General features: G+C 34.5%; 1 protein-coding gene across 26 annotated transcripts in view; it reads right to left on the minus strand.

Moving 5' to 3' along the window:
* LOC122805019 (titin-like) overlaps window positions 1–16051 on the minus strand; it is a 759244-nt gene that overhangs the window by 209703 nt on the left and 533490 nt on the right. For all 26 annotated transcript variants that reach the window (XM_044075290.1, XM_044075281.1, XM_044075295.1 and 23 more), the window contains 6 exons: window positions 11747–11873; window positions 6941–7207; window positions 6577–6843; window positions 5570–5836; window positions 5320–5459; window positions 698–824 (listed from right to left, as the gene is read on the minus strand). In XM_044075290.1, coding sequence (XP_043931225.1) covers window positions 698–824; window positions 5320–5459; window positions 5570–5836; window positions 6577–6843; window positions 6941–7207; window positions 11747–11873 — 1195 coding nt within the window. The remainder of the gene's footprint in view (window positions 1–697; window positions 825–5319; window positions 5460–5569; window positions 5837–6576; window positions 6844–6940; window positions 7208–11746; window positions 11874–16051) is intronic.

Raw genomic sequence — 16051 nt, forward strand, 5'->3', positions numbered from 1 at the left:
TTTTTTAAACAAGGACTGGACAGAGTGCCAACACAGCATGTCTTTTTTTGAAAATGTTTACCATCATTAATTTCAAATGAAGAAACTTAATGAAAACTCCATCTGGATGGCATTACAAAACAAAATATAAATGTTTAATACTATAGTAAGACAATGTTTGCAGGGAAATATGTTTTATAATAATGGTATAATCATGGAATATATTATGTGTGTGTGTGTGTGTGTGTGTGTGTGTGTATATTTTTATATATATATATATATATATATATATATATATATATATATATATATATATATATATATATATATAGTTTATATATATATATATATATATATATATATATATATATAGTTTATATATATATATATATATATAGTTTATATATATATAGTTTATATATATATATATATATATATATATACACACACACACACACACACACACACACACACACACACACACACACACACATCTGTGTATGTGTGTGTGTGTGTGTGTGTATATATATATATATATATATATATATATATATATATATATATATATATATATATATATATATATATATATATATATATATATATATATTTATATATTTTATATATATATATATATATATATGTATATATATATATATATATACTTGTGAACAATACTGAGCAATCTAGAAGTGAAATATCACTGTACAGTAATTACCTTTTACTCTAAGATGTGCACTTGATTTGGCATTCGCTGCTTGGAAGTCAACAGGTCCAGCTTGATCCAAACGGACGTTGTAAAGGATAAGGATGTGTTTTGTGCCCTCTTCTTTAATTTCACAGTCCTTTATTTAAAATGTGAAAAAGAAACAGAGTTATAACTTTTTTAAAACAGAAAGACAACTTATACTTCCATGATATAAGTGAATTAATGTTGATTAGTTCTAAATACAAATTAGAAATATTAGACTCTGGTTTTGTCACCTAGAAAGGTAACCTTAAGTATCTGATAGCTGCAATTTCTTTATGGAATAAAATATATTGTTTAGCAGGTAATTTTACTTTGGTTATTAGTTATTACTAGATTCCTCAAATTGACCAAGTAATTGGATATATAGAATTAAGACACTGTAGCTGATAATATAGTCTAATGGTGTACAATATTATAATGCATTAGACGCATGATGAAATCTGGGACTGTGGGACTGTAGACTAGAAATTTAGGTTTATTATATAAGCAGCAAAATAACATAATCTAAAAATCCCAATTCCAAAACCAAAGCATATTTATATACTATTGGTGTTGACTGAATAGTCATTAAGTCCACCAGAACACTGTAACAGTATGTTTGTTATTTTCAGCTACAAGGAAATTAAAGATTAATATGTGGCCGGAAAAAAGCACTGTTGTTGTAATTTACGTTTGACATATGCAAACCCTTATTAAATAGCTTCAGAATGATACTTAACACCAATCCATACATAAAAAAGTGTTCTTACATTGCTGAAAATTGTATTGATATGGAATAATATTATGTGAACCAACACAAGAGCTTCTGCCAGGAGAATTTTTTACCAGTTCAAGGCAGTTTTGTTAAAAATATTAAAGGCAGAACATCGGAAATTATACTTTGCCATGAAGTCCCCACACGCAGAATCCTTTATATCTAATCCAGACAACATTCAAGAAAATATGCTAAAGTTTTATAATATAGAAAAGATCTAATGGATATCAACATCTTGGGAACATGTATATACATCCAAATAAAACAGTATGGTGTTGGGTGGATTACAGAAAATACATTTTCAAATAAACCATGGAAATCAACTACACAAAAGATAGCAGAAATTTCATATACATGTGCAAAAACAAGGTTATATGAGCTAAACAGAGACACAGTCATAAAAAGGGTTAGAGTGACTAGCTCAGCCTAGAGGAAATGTGAGAATGGGTGATGTATATTTGGAAAGGCCTTCTGTGGTCAAAAACACTGTAATGGTTTAAGAATACACAGGGCAGACACAAGACAGTTTTCAACACAGAAAGAATTGGCTGTTGGTTTACAACAATCTCAAGCTTATTTGGAAGGCAGGAGAAGAAGAAGAGCATGGATGCTAGACAGCCTTAATTCACCATAAAATGCATTCTACTATCTGTTTTTTTTTAATACTGAAGCACTAATATTTATGCCTTTCATTCAATATACTTATGGCTCTGTTAGTTAGTTGACACTCTCCAGAGCAGAATTCTCTAAATGCCACACCTGTCTGATATTCTATACGTAAGGACTGCAAGTACTTTAGTGAGTCAGGCTTTTTCCCCTGTAGAAATGATCAGAATTTGCTGACTTACATTCTGTTTTCATTCTATATGTGAATGTCAACTATCCAAATGGATTATATTAATTAAAAAACAGGATAATTAGGTATACATGGAAAAGGATGGCTCAAGAAAACAAATTAATCATTTCATACTCTTCTCTTTTTGGATTACAGCATTATGTCGTACTGCACATAAAGCTGTTTATTTCCTTGCACACTCCAGTGATTAGTCACTGTTTAAGTTGATTAATCACTATTTCAGTTAATAGCTACATATCAGTATTTGCTTAACCTATGTCTTGTATGTCAGATGGAATCATTGAAAGAGTAAAATAATATACATTTCTTATTCATATCTGTTTTGACTACACAGAATTTTAGTAAACAATTATTAATTCCTAACTTTGTGTTTTAAGTTAAGTGCCTTTATTCAACCAAGCTACATAAAATGAGGAAGCAAACCATCTGTGCCAGCATTGTCTGATGTGGACTAATTCCAGAGGTGTAACTCTTCCCAAAACAGAAATCAATAACGACCCATTTTAAAGATTTGTGTTTCTTTCCAGCAACTGCACTTTCATCTGAAAACTTGGAGAAACTGTAACCTGTGTACTTAAGTAGTTTAACAAGCATCTTTTTACAGGTTTAATACAAAATTTACTGGTTTTAACAGACGTGCAGTATATTTTTTATTTGTGGTTAACAGTACTAAAATACTGAAATGCATTTTTATAACACTGTAAAAAAGGAGCAGGGAAAAAACAATAAAATAAACAAGTGAAAATGAGGTAAGAAGGCACTGAAATGATATAAGGCGGCAGAGAAAAAACAATGGCAGGAATAGCAAAACCATATAAAATGGCTTGGATGTGATCTGAAAAGAACAATTGAATAGCAGGGCTGCACATATATATTAAAGGAAGAGAAAGGGAAATTTATCAAAAATACTCAACAGAAATCGCAAAAATAATAAAGGTAACCAGTATCAATTCAAACCCTCTCAAAGAAGAAAGGATTCTGAATAAATTTCAAAGACTAAAGCTGCACAAGACAAATGTTCTTTGAACCAAATAAAGAACTGGAAATACCAAGTTTGATTTTTTTCTTACACATTTTTGGTGGAGGATTAAGGCTCATAAAGACTAGAACATTTCAGATGCATTATTTGGTGGTCAGTGGTGCAAACTTTGAAATCATAAACCCTGACCATCACATTTTAATTGGTGGTGGTGGTGGTGGGATTATAAACCTGTGTCATCACATATAAATATATGGGATTTAAAGCCTGTATTGTGAGATCCATCTTCACTGGTGCATACTGTCCTGGGGCTTTCACCTTATTAAGGACCTGTATGGCATATAAGCAGTTTTGATGAGGCCAGCAAATATGCTGCCCTGACTCCAGCAGAAGACATACAAAAGAGACAAACTAGAACTGCATAATGCGTATATTACTAAAGAAATAGTATACACTTGAAAGAAAGTCTTAAACACCTCAAAGCAATCAACAGAATCCAAATAAGTAATACTTGTCAGAAACAAGAGCTATATCCAGAACACCCCAGTCTGAATTGGGCTTGGATGGTTGAGTAGCTGGCAAGTTGAGGTGGGTAAGGCCACCTCACCTACCTCTGCCTTGGTGTGATGGAGCTCTGGTTGGTCTACAGTGAGGACCCTGACAGCCAGGGTTGCCTAAAACAGCATGTATCACTGCAAACATAAAACTGGATGAGTAGAAATAATCATCCATCTTTAAGTGCAAGCAAAAAGTGGAAGTCATACCCTGTGTATGGACTGAAGGACTTAAATATAAAATCTATGATCCCCACTGCAGAAGAAGGCACCACTCCCAATGTCTGACACACTCCCAGGGGGCAAAAAATACACTATTAGACTCTCATCTATGGGGATCAAATGAATGGGACAATATATCATAAGTCTGATAGCCAAAAGTCTGGCCATGATGAAAACGTATGGCATCTAGAAAACACAACCCAATAAAAGGAGGACACCTCTGGGAAGACACAATAACTTTTTTTAACAGCTGGGCAAATGGATAATTAAAACAATCTTGCTGAAGAGGCACAAGAATGAAATACTGATTGATTTCAAGACATCATGGTTCTTCTGAGTAGGGGGAAACTTAGCAGCTGTTTAATAAATTCCTACAACTTAGCCAGCAGGTATGGAAACAAGCAAACTAGGTGGACAAAGCAATTATTTGCCATGATAACCCATTTTATGAGCTAATCTTTGTGAATATGTAACTCCAAGCTGTCCTTATTTTCTGATTATATATATAACTTCGCTGCAGGAATAGTACTATTTATATGTGTGAGACTCGAACATACTCATGATCTTCTTGTCAAAAACAAAAATAAAAACATTTTTTAAAATGGGATAAATATCAACACAAAGTATTTTAATAATCCAAAAATGCATTTTCTAAGTCTTTAGGCATACTCCAGTTTACTCTGCAGTATGAATATATTCATCACATATTTAAGTAATTTTGCTCTTTCTTAAAAATATTATTAAACTTCAGACTTTTGTTAGTATCTTCTTAATACCTTTTCAGTCTCATACTATTGTGCGAAATTTTGAGCACTTCATACATTTGTATACCTAAAACACTATAACACAGACATTTAATTGCTAGGCAATGCACAGACCTGTAAAAAATAAAGTCTTTAATTTTTGTTCAGCTGCATAATAGTAACAGTAATTTGGAAGGGTGGAAGTAATGGCAATATTTATTACTGAATGATACGAATGTGTGATCTGTTGTCTTCACCATCAGGATCAAATGTGGCCACTTTGGAGTAAATCTCACTTTACCCCCCCCCCCCACACACACACACACACAAGGCATTATTCCTATATTATGAACTCAACAACAAACATGTTCAACTGGGAGACATAGAAATTGTAGGACAACTTCTTCTGTGGTAATGAGTACCCAAATGAGGCATGGTGCATGTGTATAATAACAATCTGTTAAAAAATTCTTCATCTTACCGGTGATGGATGCAGGCTTTCTCCTTTAAGTTTCCAGCTGCCATGTACATCTTCTTCAGAAATTTCTGTTTCAAAGCGTGCAGTTTCTGTTTCTGTGATTTCAACACTATATAACGGGCGAACAATCTTAATGTCACGCTCTGAAAACATAAAAGGATTATTTGTTGTTGAGAGATGTTCTGAATTTTGAAACAACTTGCATACCATGAGAAATATATGCTGCTATAATGATACACTGTCAAAATAATACCTTCAATGTTGAGTTTTGCAGTAGTTTTATCAGTAACACAGTCACAAGTATATTCTCCTATGTCACTCTTCAAGGCTCTCTTGACGTGCAGCTGTCGCTTCTTGCCATCAGCCTTAATGACAATGTTTTTGGATGGAGTTAGTTCCTTTTCATTCTTGTACCATTTAACAGCAGCATTAGCTTTGCTGATCTCACATTTCAATATTACTTCATCTTTCTCTACTGCTGTGTAATCTTGAAGTTTGCTGATGAAATATGGATCACCCTCTGTAAACAAGTAAATACATAAAGAAAAGCTTCAGCACCAAATATAAGCAATTGCAGACCACTACAGAAACATTAAAATTGTGATATTTTGCTGTCGAGTTCGCTTAGAAGCACCTTGTAAAATGTCTTATTGGCAAAAAAGGCCTGGTTCATTTGAAATGAATTTGAAAGTAAGCTTCAAACCATATTGTAGATACTCTTGTTTGTAGAGGTATGGTTGTAATTTGATGTTTAGTAACCATGCAATCTCCTTCTAGTGCAAGACGTTCACAGGCAACACAACACCAAAAACACGTAAAACATCATCTGCATATTAATAAAATTATTAAATAAGTGGAATTTGTATGACTCAAATCCCATCCTGCAGTATATGCCAAACTCTTCCATAGCTGCTTACTACAGGAAGTGCTGCTAGATTTTTTTAAAGTTTTAACTATAATGACACTGACTTAAGGGCTATTCACAAAGTTGCTAATGTTTTTTTCTAACAAAAAGGTAAGAGTTTTGTTTTATTAAAAAATAGAACAGAAAAATAGATGTTTAAATGGAAGTCAAAGAGAGGTCAACAAAATACAGTGGTTTGTAGGAAAATGTCCAATTGTAAGCACATTGATTTATAAATTAATTATGACTGAAACTCTACTTGAGGTCTAAACTCGTGGAAGTGGCAATTTTCTAAATTACAGTGTAAAACTTACATCAGATCCCTTGCATATTATGAACTGCAGATTAATGATTACCTAGTACAGTAAGTTTTGCTTCACAGCTCTTTTCCATAGCTTCAACCTTAATTAAGGAAGTGTCATCAATGGATACATCCTTGAATGTCAGTTTATGGAGTTTTCCCTCATCTGTCATACTGACAACCTTGCTTGGATGAAGACGCTGGTCATTTTTGTACCAGGTGACTTGGATGTTTTCATGAGAGAGTTCAACAACAAATTCTGCTGTTTCACGTTCTTTAACGGTAACATCTTTCAGTGGAGTTACAAACTGAAGACGGATTCCTAAGGCAGACAAAACAATACAGTTTAGAATTTTCGAAATCATCAAAAAACACTTTAACTATAAGGTCCTTCAAACTACTAAAGTAGAGGGCCTCACCTTGAATGATGAGTTTGGCAGCTGTCCTCTTGTCTTCAGCTTCAAACATGTATTTAGCCTCATCTTCAAAAGCAACAGACTTGATATTTAATATATGTCGTTTTTCTTCAACTGTGATTTCAAACCTCTCATCAGCTTTTATTTCCTGAGTTCCTTTCAACCAGCGGAATGACTTAGGATCTCTGGAGACTTCACACTCAAACTTTGCGTCATCCTTCTCATATACTTTCACATCACTCAGAGGTGTTATAAAATTAAGTGGCAAATCTAGAAATGTGAAAGATGACCATTAGTATCAGTGATGAATAGTAACAGCAATCAGTGTTTTTATATATAAATATATATATATATATATATATATATATATATATATATATATGGTTTACCATTGAAATATTGGCGTAGTATTGTACGCCTATGAACTATTCGAACTAAAGATGTTCGAATAGTTCATATGTGTGCAAGCACTGTAATTGAACGGTATATTTGTGAATGTACTATGCATTCATAAATATAATGTTCGATAATGTATAGGGATCGCTGTATAGTGCGGTTAGGAAAATACATCCCTTTCCTCACTGTAGTGTGATCTCGGAGTTGGAATATTTAGTTAGGGGGGGTGTGGGGGGCACAGCCCCCCACAGGGGGGTGCAGGGCGGGCTTGCCCCCCTGCATAAATGGAATGTTAGGTGTAGGGGTTAGGGAGTTACGGCATTGTTGTTAATGCCGTAAAATGTCGTTGTCGACATTTTCGGCATTAACAGCTGATTTCTGACATTAGAACCATTAGGTTATGTGTACTTTCGGTGAAACAATTCACTGTTAAGTACCTTTTTTTTTCTAAACTTCGACATTTCAATAGCAAACCTATATATATATATATATATATATATATATATATATATATATATATATATATATATATATATATTTATACACAAACACACACACACACATGAAAAATTATCCTTTTTACCCTGTGAAAAGAACCCACACATCTGAGCAGGAAGTGGTTGACGGCCTACACAACACTCCCCTCCACTCCAAGTGGATGACAAGATGCACCACATAAAATCAGTAAACTCTTAACAACATATAGAACATGTGGTGTGTCCATTATCCCTGGTGCAGCCACTGCTTTCAGGAATTAAATATAATCACATCCAAGGAGGAAGTTACTAGGATGTGAAATGTAGCACATGGTTAGTTTCATCATGGTTGGAATACATCAATGTTTTCAAGGATAAATAATTTTTCTACAGTATCCATACAATGGCACATAGTGGCATGTAATGCCCATCAAACATCTAAACTCAAAATATTGGATTCAAGGCTTTCTTAATCTGATTTGTTTGTTGTACACAAAATAATGAACAAATGTTCTGCATCTAAGTACTTCATAAACTTAGTGCACTGTATTTAATTTGAGGTTCAGTAATATTTCCTGATTTTTCATTGCACATTCAGGTGGAGACAGTTATCCAATCATAGCACATGAGTTTACTGAGCTAAGAACAGAGTCATCTCTGGAAAGTTCAAGGTTCAAATGAACTATAACTAGACTCTTCTGAGTCAAAAAGAGGCAACTAAAATGAACCCCAGCCTTTCCATGCAGAATTTCCCAGACAGAGATACAATAAAGGGAAATATGAGTGGTAATTGCCCTTAATCACACTGAAAAAGAGGAACCATTGTTGCTTTGGCCAAAAGGGATTCACCACAACAGAGTCTTCAGAAGAACCCTAGATATCAGTGCATTTGTTTTCCAGGTCTGTTTGCAAGGAGTCCTAGAGCAGAAATTCTTTAGCTGTCTGATCTGATGAGAAGCAAACACATCTACTTGAAGTGTTTGCCACAGTCAGAACAATTCCTGGAAGTCCCAAATATGAAGTTTCCATTTCTGGGGGGGGGGGGGGTCTGTTCTGGAATTTCTGAGCCTGTCTGCAGTGAAGTTTTGCTTTGGTTGAATGCTTGAAGGCTGAAAAGTCAAACTAAGCTGAGTTTTGATGCTTCAGGTTATTGTAATAAGTCTGCAAAGTGGGTAAGATCTGGTACCCCCCCCCCCCAATTTGCTGCACATCTGCAGAGGTACCGGAGACCAGAGATGATTCAAGGTGTTCAAAGCACTGATAGCAACTAACATCTATCTTATTTATGTGCTTTTGTCTGTCTACATGATCCCACAGAGCTTGTACTTTTAACCCTTTTGAAACTATTCCCCACACCAGATTTGAAGCATTTGTGATAGCTGACTGGAAGGGAGTCAGACGGGAGAATGGCAGATCTGAAATGCAAACTATCCAGTGTTCCCACCATCTAGTCTCCCTCTTTACAGCTCCCAGGACTGGGATCTGAAAATCCATACTGATCTGAGGTACCATTTTTCTCATGTGTAGAATAGTAAGAGGAAACATGACAATCATAGATGCCATGTACTCCAGAATCCTAATAAAATCACTTGCATATGACTGGTTTTGACAGGAGAAACTCAGAAAGAACTGAGGAAATGTAAATACTTTGGAGGAAGAAATGCTCTTCACAGGGCAGAATCTAAGAAAAATCACAGGAAAATAATTTCTGAGAAAGGATGAGAGAAGATTTTTGAAATCCCAAATTGAGTAGAAGTTCCCGGACATCACCAAATATGGAAAAATGTGAATGTCTTGAAGTCTGCAGTAAGCTATGACTCAAGTTAAACATTTTGTGAATACCCTTGGTGCAGCTGAAAGTCCAAAAGATAAAACAAGGAGCTGATAATCTAAGTCAGATATATTGAATCTTAATTGCCTAAAATGCTTGGCAATAGATGTCCATTAAATCGAGCTTTACCATAAAAGCTAGAGGGGGATCAGAGATACAACTGACTAAACAGATAACATTTTGAATGTTGGAATCTTGACAAAAAGCTTTAGAGGATAAAGATCCAGCACTGGCCTCCAGGATACTTCTGTTTTGAGAACAAGAAAAATTGTTGAATAAAAACTTTTGCCAATGAGATTTGGAAACAAAGATTTCTATGACTCCCATAGGCAGCATGTAGTGCAAAATGTGAGGAAATACAAAATGAGAGAGAGAGAGATCTCATTCCCTGGACAAGAGGTAATCTCCTGGCAAGGAGGGAGAGATTCCTACTGCTAGGTTTATCTCCACTGGATTACTTTAAGAACACAGTTGTCTTAAACAATTTGATCCCACAAGGGAAGCCCACATTTCTGTGGGGGGAGGTAGGCCCCCATACCCACAACCACAGATTTTGTATCTCCTTTGACAAACATGCCTTTCAGCTTCTGCACTTGGCTGTCACCTGTCTGTCATGTTCTACCACTTCAGACTTCATAACCTTTGAAGAGAAGCCAAATCCAGATCGAGAATTAGATTCTAGGTCCCATATCTAGTGCCTTTTGTGCTCTTCCATTTGAGTTTTACATAAGCTTGATCTTGCCAACACTTGTAGTCACTGGGCAACCAGGCAATGATGAAAGTTTCAGCTTCTTCTCTAATGCTAATCTGAATTACTGAAATACTAGGACATCTGTGGAAATGTGTGTATATACCTGTATATAGAATTACTGCACGTTCTTACTCAAATACATTACATTTTCTGTTTTACTACTGTACACTCTATATATTGTACACTTCTGTAAGTTCTTATCATACTATGCCAAGATATACTATTGTTTGATCTATTAATTTGTACTCATCTCTGACTTTTGTATTTTTAACATGTATGTGGAGCTTTTGTATTTTGCATTTTTTATGATTGTCATGTATGTGAAGCTTTTCTCCCTGGATCCCTGCTGAAAACAGGCACCTGATTGCCGAGTTAGACCAACCCGGTAATCAAATATAAAATAAATAAATAATAATGTGACAACCAGTGACATAGTGTTTTGCTACCAGACAAAACGGCATCTTGGAAGTGGTCCTAACTACTGATCTGGTGACTAAAGCTACAGTGGAAAGGACGAAATCTAAAGGATCCTAGGGCACATGTAATCTTTAACACTGATACAGGGGCACTGTTTGCAGCCAGTGGAAACATATGTGTCCAGGTGAAGGAGTTTGATGTATAAAGAGCAGTCATATGCAAGGAAATAAAAATGATTTTCCTATAAATTCCTCCCATGGCAGATGATCCATTAAAGTAAGATAAAGTCCCGAGCAAATAAGTTCTAAGTTTTGAAATTTCAACAGACTACACTCAGTGCTGCAGTATGGTGCTTGCACCTAATACAAGCACTGTAAAAATACAGTGGCATCTATTTAGGTATCACAAATGAGGCTGTTACTACAGATTGGGCTACATATCTCTATAACACATTTTATTCTGAAATACAATGCTGTTGTTTGTCTTTTTGGCTTTTAGGGGTTAGGGGTTAGGGGTCGCCACAGCGGAACTCCAGTCCGCTAATGTTTGGCAGTCGATTTTTTTTTATGGTGCCGAGGTGCCAGCCCGATGAGCAGTCCCATTCACGCATGTCTTTCGGAGGCCACTCAACTGCGGGGAGGACATGCAGACTCCATATAGAAGGAGAACCTCTTGCTATGAGGCAACAACGCTACCGCTGCACCACCGCGGCTTATAATTCTGAAATACAATATGAAAGTAAAATAGCAATATCATAAGGGAAATGTTGCACCATAAAAAGTAACACATTCATTCAAATGAACAGAAGCTTTTCTAGACTTCCATTGCACTTTCTATAACAAGTAGTATTATAATAACTAGACATTAAAGTAATAGACAATAGCATCTGAAAACAGGAGAAAGCAAACCAAGCAATACTAATTAGAGAAAGTAAATACCTTTAACTTTGAGATTAGCTGCACTCTTAGCATTAGCAGCTTGGAAGGAAACTTCTCCAGTCATGTTCACTTTGCAGTTGTGGAGAGTCAAGACATGTTTCTTTCCATCTTCAATCATTTCACAGTCCTATTGTAAAATGGAAATAAACTATTCTGAACCAAATAAAACCATACTGTATCTTGGAACAAACAGATTTTTGGCATTGCTAGTAAAAGGAAGAAAGACTTATACAATGACTTATGAATTAAATAAAATATAAAATAACCTAATTTGACTATTGTCTACTAAACCTTCACCTTTGATTAAGTACAAATAAGGTAATTCACAGTGAAGCATTTTTGGTTCTTACATTTACAAATGGATAGATTAAAACACTAGCAAATGAACACATGCTTACTATATACTCCTTTAAGGTAATTTGTGTCTATTATGTGCTCTTAGTAGTGGATTAGCTACCGAGATACAACTGAAATGACAATGAAACTGACTTTAGCAAATCAGAATAATATATGTTTTGAATTAGTTCTAACACTATAATGAGTTATTATTTACAAATTGTAAACCATTTGATAGGTAGAGAACAAATCTTGCAAGTAATTTTATATAATGTTTTACATTTTCTCTTGTGATACATTCAAATGAAGGAGGTCCTACCTTGATTTAAATATGGTATTCTTATCAGGTTATTGCTTAATCTAGATGAAATTTAAGTCAGTCTTGAAGGTATACAGAAGGGATTTAGCTTCACAGCAGGATCACAAAACTCATTACTATACCCTTATACTCGTGAAAGGAGAGTGCAATTCATAATTCATTGTTGGCATAATGACTGGCAACATGGAAATAGAAAATGTATTTCTCTGGTTACACTTTGTATCCTTTGCTGTATCATAAATAAGCAATGGCTAGCCTAGAATAAAGGAAGGCAGTCAAAAAATGAAACTCAAAAATTAATGAAAAGGCTTACAGGCAACGTGGAAGCACCTGTGATAGACGCAGCATTTCATTAGGGGAACTGGCCTAATTTGTGCAGAAGTGTCTGCCAGTAACATCAGTTTTGAGAACTGGAACCTAACTACCAAGGATTACTAGATATGTAGGATATGGGAGGAAACCGGACGTTGTGTCCTTTGATATGCACATAACCTTGGTAAGGAATACTGACTGTAATTTTGGAAAGCCAGTTAAGGGATATTGACCGTAATGTTTGGACACAATGACAGGCTTTAAACAGTTAGCATATGTGTAAACATTTGTTTTAAGGTCATTCTGTCAATGATCAGTAAGTAGGATGAGTTGTTAAAGCTGTATTACTAGAAGAGTGTTTAACTATGCTTGGGCAAGGTGCAGACTTTGAACAGTAAGGCTTTTTTTAATAAAAAACACTTATTGTTCACTCATTGAATGATCATTGTAAACCATGTCATGATACTTAAATGCTACATGAATGACAATTTAAACAAACTGCCTCCATATTTAATAATACGTCAAGATGTTTAGAGCCAAAACAGAAGTTAATACGCTACAAAACAAGATAAAGAAAGACATTGATAAGGTGTGTGTGTGTGTGTGTGTGTGTGTGTGTGTGTGTTTGTGTGTGTGTGTGTGTGTGTGTGTGTGTGTGTGTGTGTGTGTGTATATATATATATATATATATATATAATGTATGTATCTATATATATAAATAAATATATATATATATATATATATATATATATATATATATATATATATATATATATATATATATATATTAGTACACATTAGTAACAAAGAGAAAACAGAATGTGGTACAGGCAAATGGTTCCAACAAACGATAAAAGCCAATGTACTGAAAAATATAGTACAACCAAATCACAGCCAGTATCCAGAAAAAAAAAAACTTTTAATGGTGAGCGCTTTCGCGACAATCAATTAAAACGATTAACAAGACATTAAAATTTAAAACTATAGATACAAATTGTCATCTTACTAAGTTCCTTGCCTGTAAAACTGGCTTTATGGAAGCCTTATCCATTCTAATTCAGCTACTTCTGTCCTATTGTTGTCAACAGAACAGAGGTAGCTGAATTAGAATGGATACTTAGGATGAGAGCTACAATGGGGAAGGGGCTCAAGGATAAGGCTTCCATAAAGCCAGTTTTATAGGCAAGGCACTTAGTAAGATGACAATTTGAATCTATGTTTTTAAATTTTAATCTTCTTGCTAATGCTTTTAATTGATTGTTAACTACATAGGAGTTTTTATTGGTTAGAATATATTTTAAATACCAAAGTAAAGAGATGTTGTGTTGTTTGATGAAGCAGTAAAACTTGCCGCGAAAGCGCTCGCCATTAAAAGTTTTTTTTTTTTTGGATACTGGCTATGGTTTGGTTCTACTATATTTTTCAGTACATATATATATATATATATATATATATATATATATATACATATATATATATATATATATATATATATATATATATATATATATATATAGGAATAAGGAAAATGTGTGCATTGAGGATATTAAAGAAACAGCTCTGGTTTGGATAGGCCTAAGTATAAATACAAGTAAAACAGAAATAAACTAGGGATAACCATACATGCAAAATCAAGGCATATAGGACTAAAATTTTGAAAATGGAGGGCATAGTATAGGAGCTGTGGGGAGTATGTGACTTTTGTGAACTAACTGACTGTTCTAAAATACAGAAATGGAAGAAAGTGTACCTTAGTGATTGAGGTTAATATGAGGAAAAATCTCCATTTCCTCTGAGTATGGTAACTCTGGATTTGATAAAAATTGTTAGGGGATACAGGACTGCAATTCCCTCAGTTGAGGTATACAGGCTTTGTTGCTCAATTAGAGCATATATTTTGTTAGTTATTAATGTGGTTTTGAACAATTTGTTTTGTTCAAAATTATGTTTTACTAAAATGATATCCTGGCCTAGACAGAGACACCAACTTAAATATGATAATCATAAGGTAAATAATACTATTTTGATAACCACAATGGGCATACAACCATAGGTTACTCATTAGAAACAAAGGAAACAGGAAGAAAAGGAGCAGTGCCATATTGTATAGAAAGGAAGGTTTCATGATTTTTGATACTCACAACTCCTATAAAACACTAAGCACTGGGTAGGAGGTATGGCTCATTGTGTAAATAGGCTTCATAGTTGCAGCTTTTTCAGGGTAATATATAAATTCATGCTACATGAAAAAGAGGTAGAAGGGCATTCTTTCAATAACAAGGAAGTAAAGCTGCTGAAAATTATATATTTGTCTTAGATTTTGTGAAATGAAGATGTTTACATCCAACTTTGCAAGGCACGTGGGCATTATTTGCTCTCTGCATTTTTCTTCTTTTTCTTTCTAGCTGCTAAAATAACACATATACTAGAAATACTGTTTTAAAAACTGATTTACAGAAACAGTACTGTGCAAGTTCCTAAATTATGTGCACTGAAATTAAGATTATATAAGATACGGTAATAAAGAAGAGAGTGCTGGATTTAAGAAGGTCATATTTAGCAAATCTTAAGATAATACAGATGGCAGTTGTGGATTACCTTATTAGCATAAATACCATGAATTTCTGTGGGGGCAGGTAGGCTCCCATACACACAAGGAGAGATCTTGTCACCTGCATATCTAGACATAATTATACTCATCTCTACACTGCAGTACACTGCAAGAACAAAACCCCAACCCCAACCATCTCCTTTGACAAACATGCCTTTCAGCTTCTGCACTTGGCTGTCACCTGTCTGTCATGCTCTACCACTTCAGACTTCATAACCTTTGAAGAGAAGCCAAATCCAGATCGAGAATTAGATTCTAGGTCCCATATCTAGTGCCTTTTGTGCTCTTCCATTTGAGTTTTACACAAGCTTGATCTTGCCAAAACTTTACACCAACACTTGTAGTCACTGGGCAACCAGGCAATGATGAAAGTTTTCAGCTTCTTCTCTAATGCTAATCTGAATTACTGAAATACTAGGACATCTGTGGAAATGTGTGTATATACCTGTATATAGAATTACTGCACGTTCTTACTCAAATACATTACATTTTCTGTTTTACTACTGTACACTCTATATATTGTACACTTCTGTAAGTTCTCATCATACTATGCCAAGATATACTATTGTTTGCTCTATTAATTTGTACTCATCTCTGACTTTTGAGAAGGTATGTTAAAACAGGGAAATAAGGGAGGATATAATTCTATCAGTAAAATAAATAAAATAAAAACAATTCTGCTGGCTTTCTTGGGTTGAAGTTATGACTGTTATGCAATGGAGTAATT

The sequence above is a fragment of the Protopterus annectens genome, chromosome 6.part0 (genome assembly GCF_019279795.1).
Source record: "Protopterus annectens isolate FY-2018-M chromosome 6.part0, PAN1.0, whole genome shotgun sequence".
Taxonomy (NCBI): Eukaryota; Metazoa; Chordata; order Ceratodontiformes; family Protopteridae; genus Protopterus; species Protopterus annectens.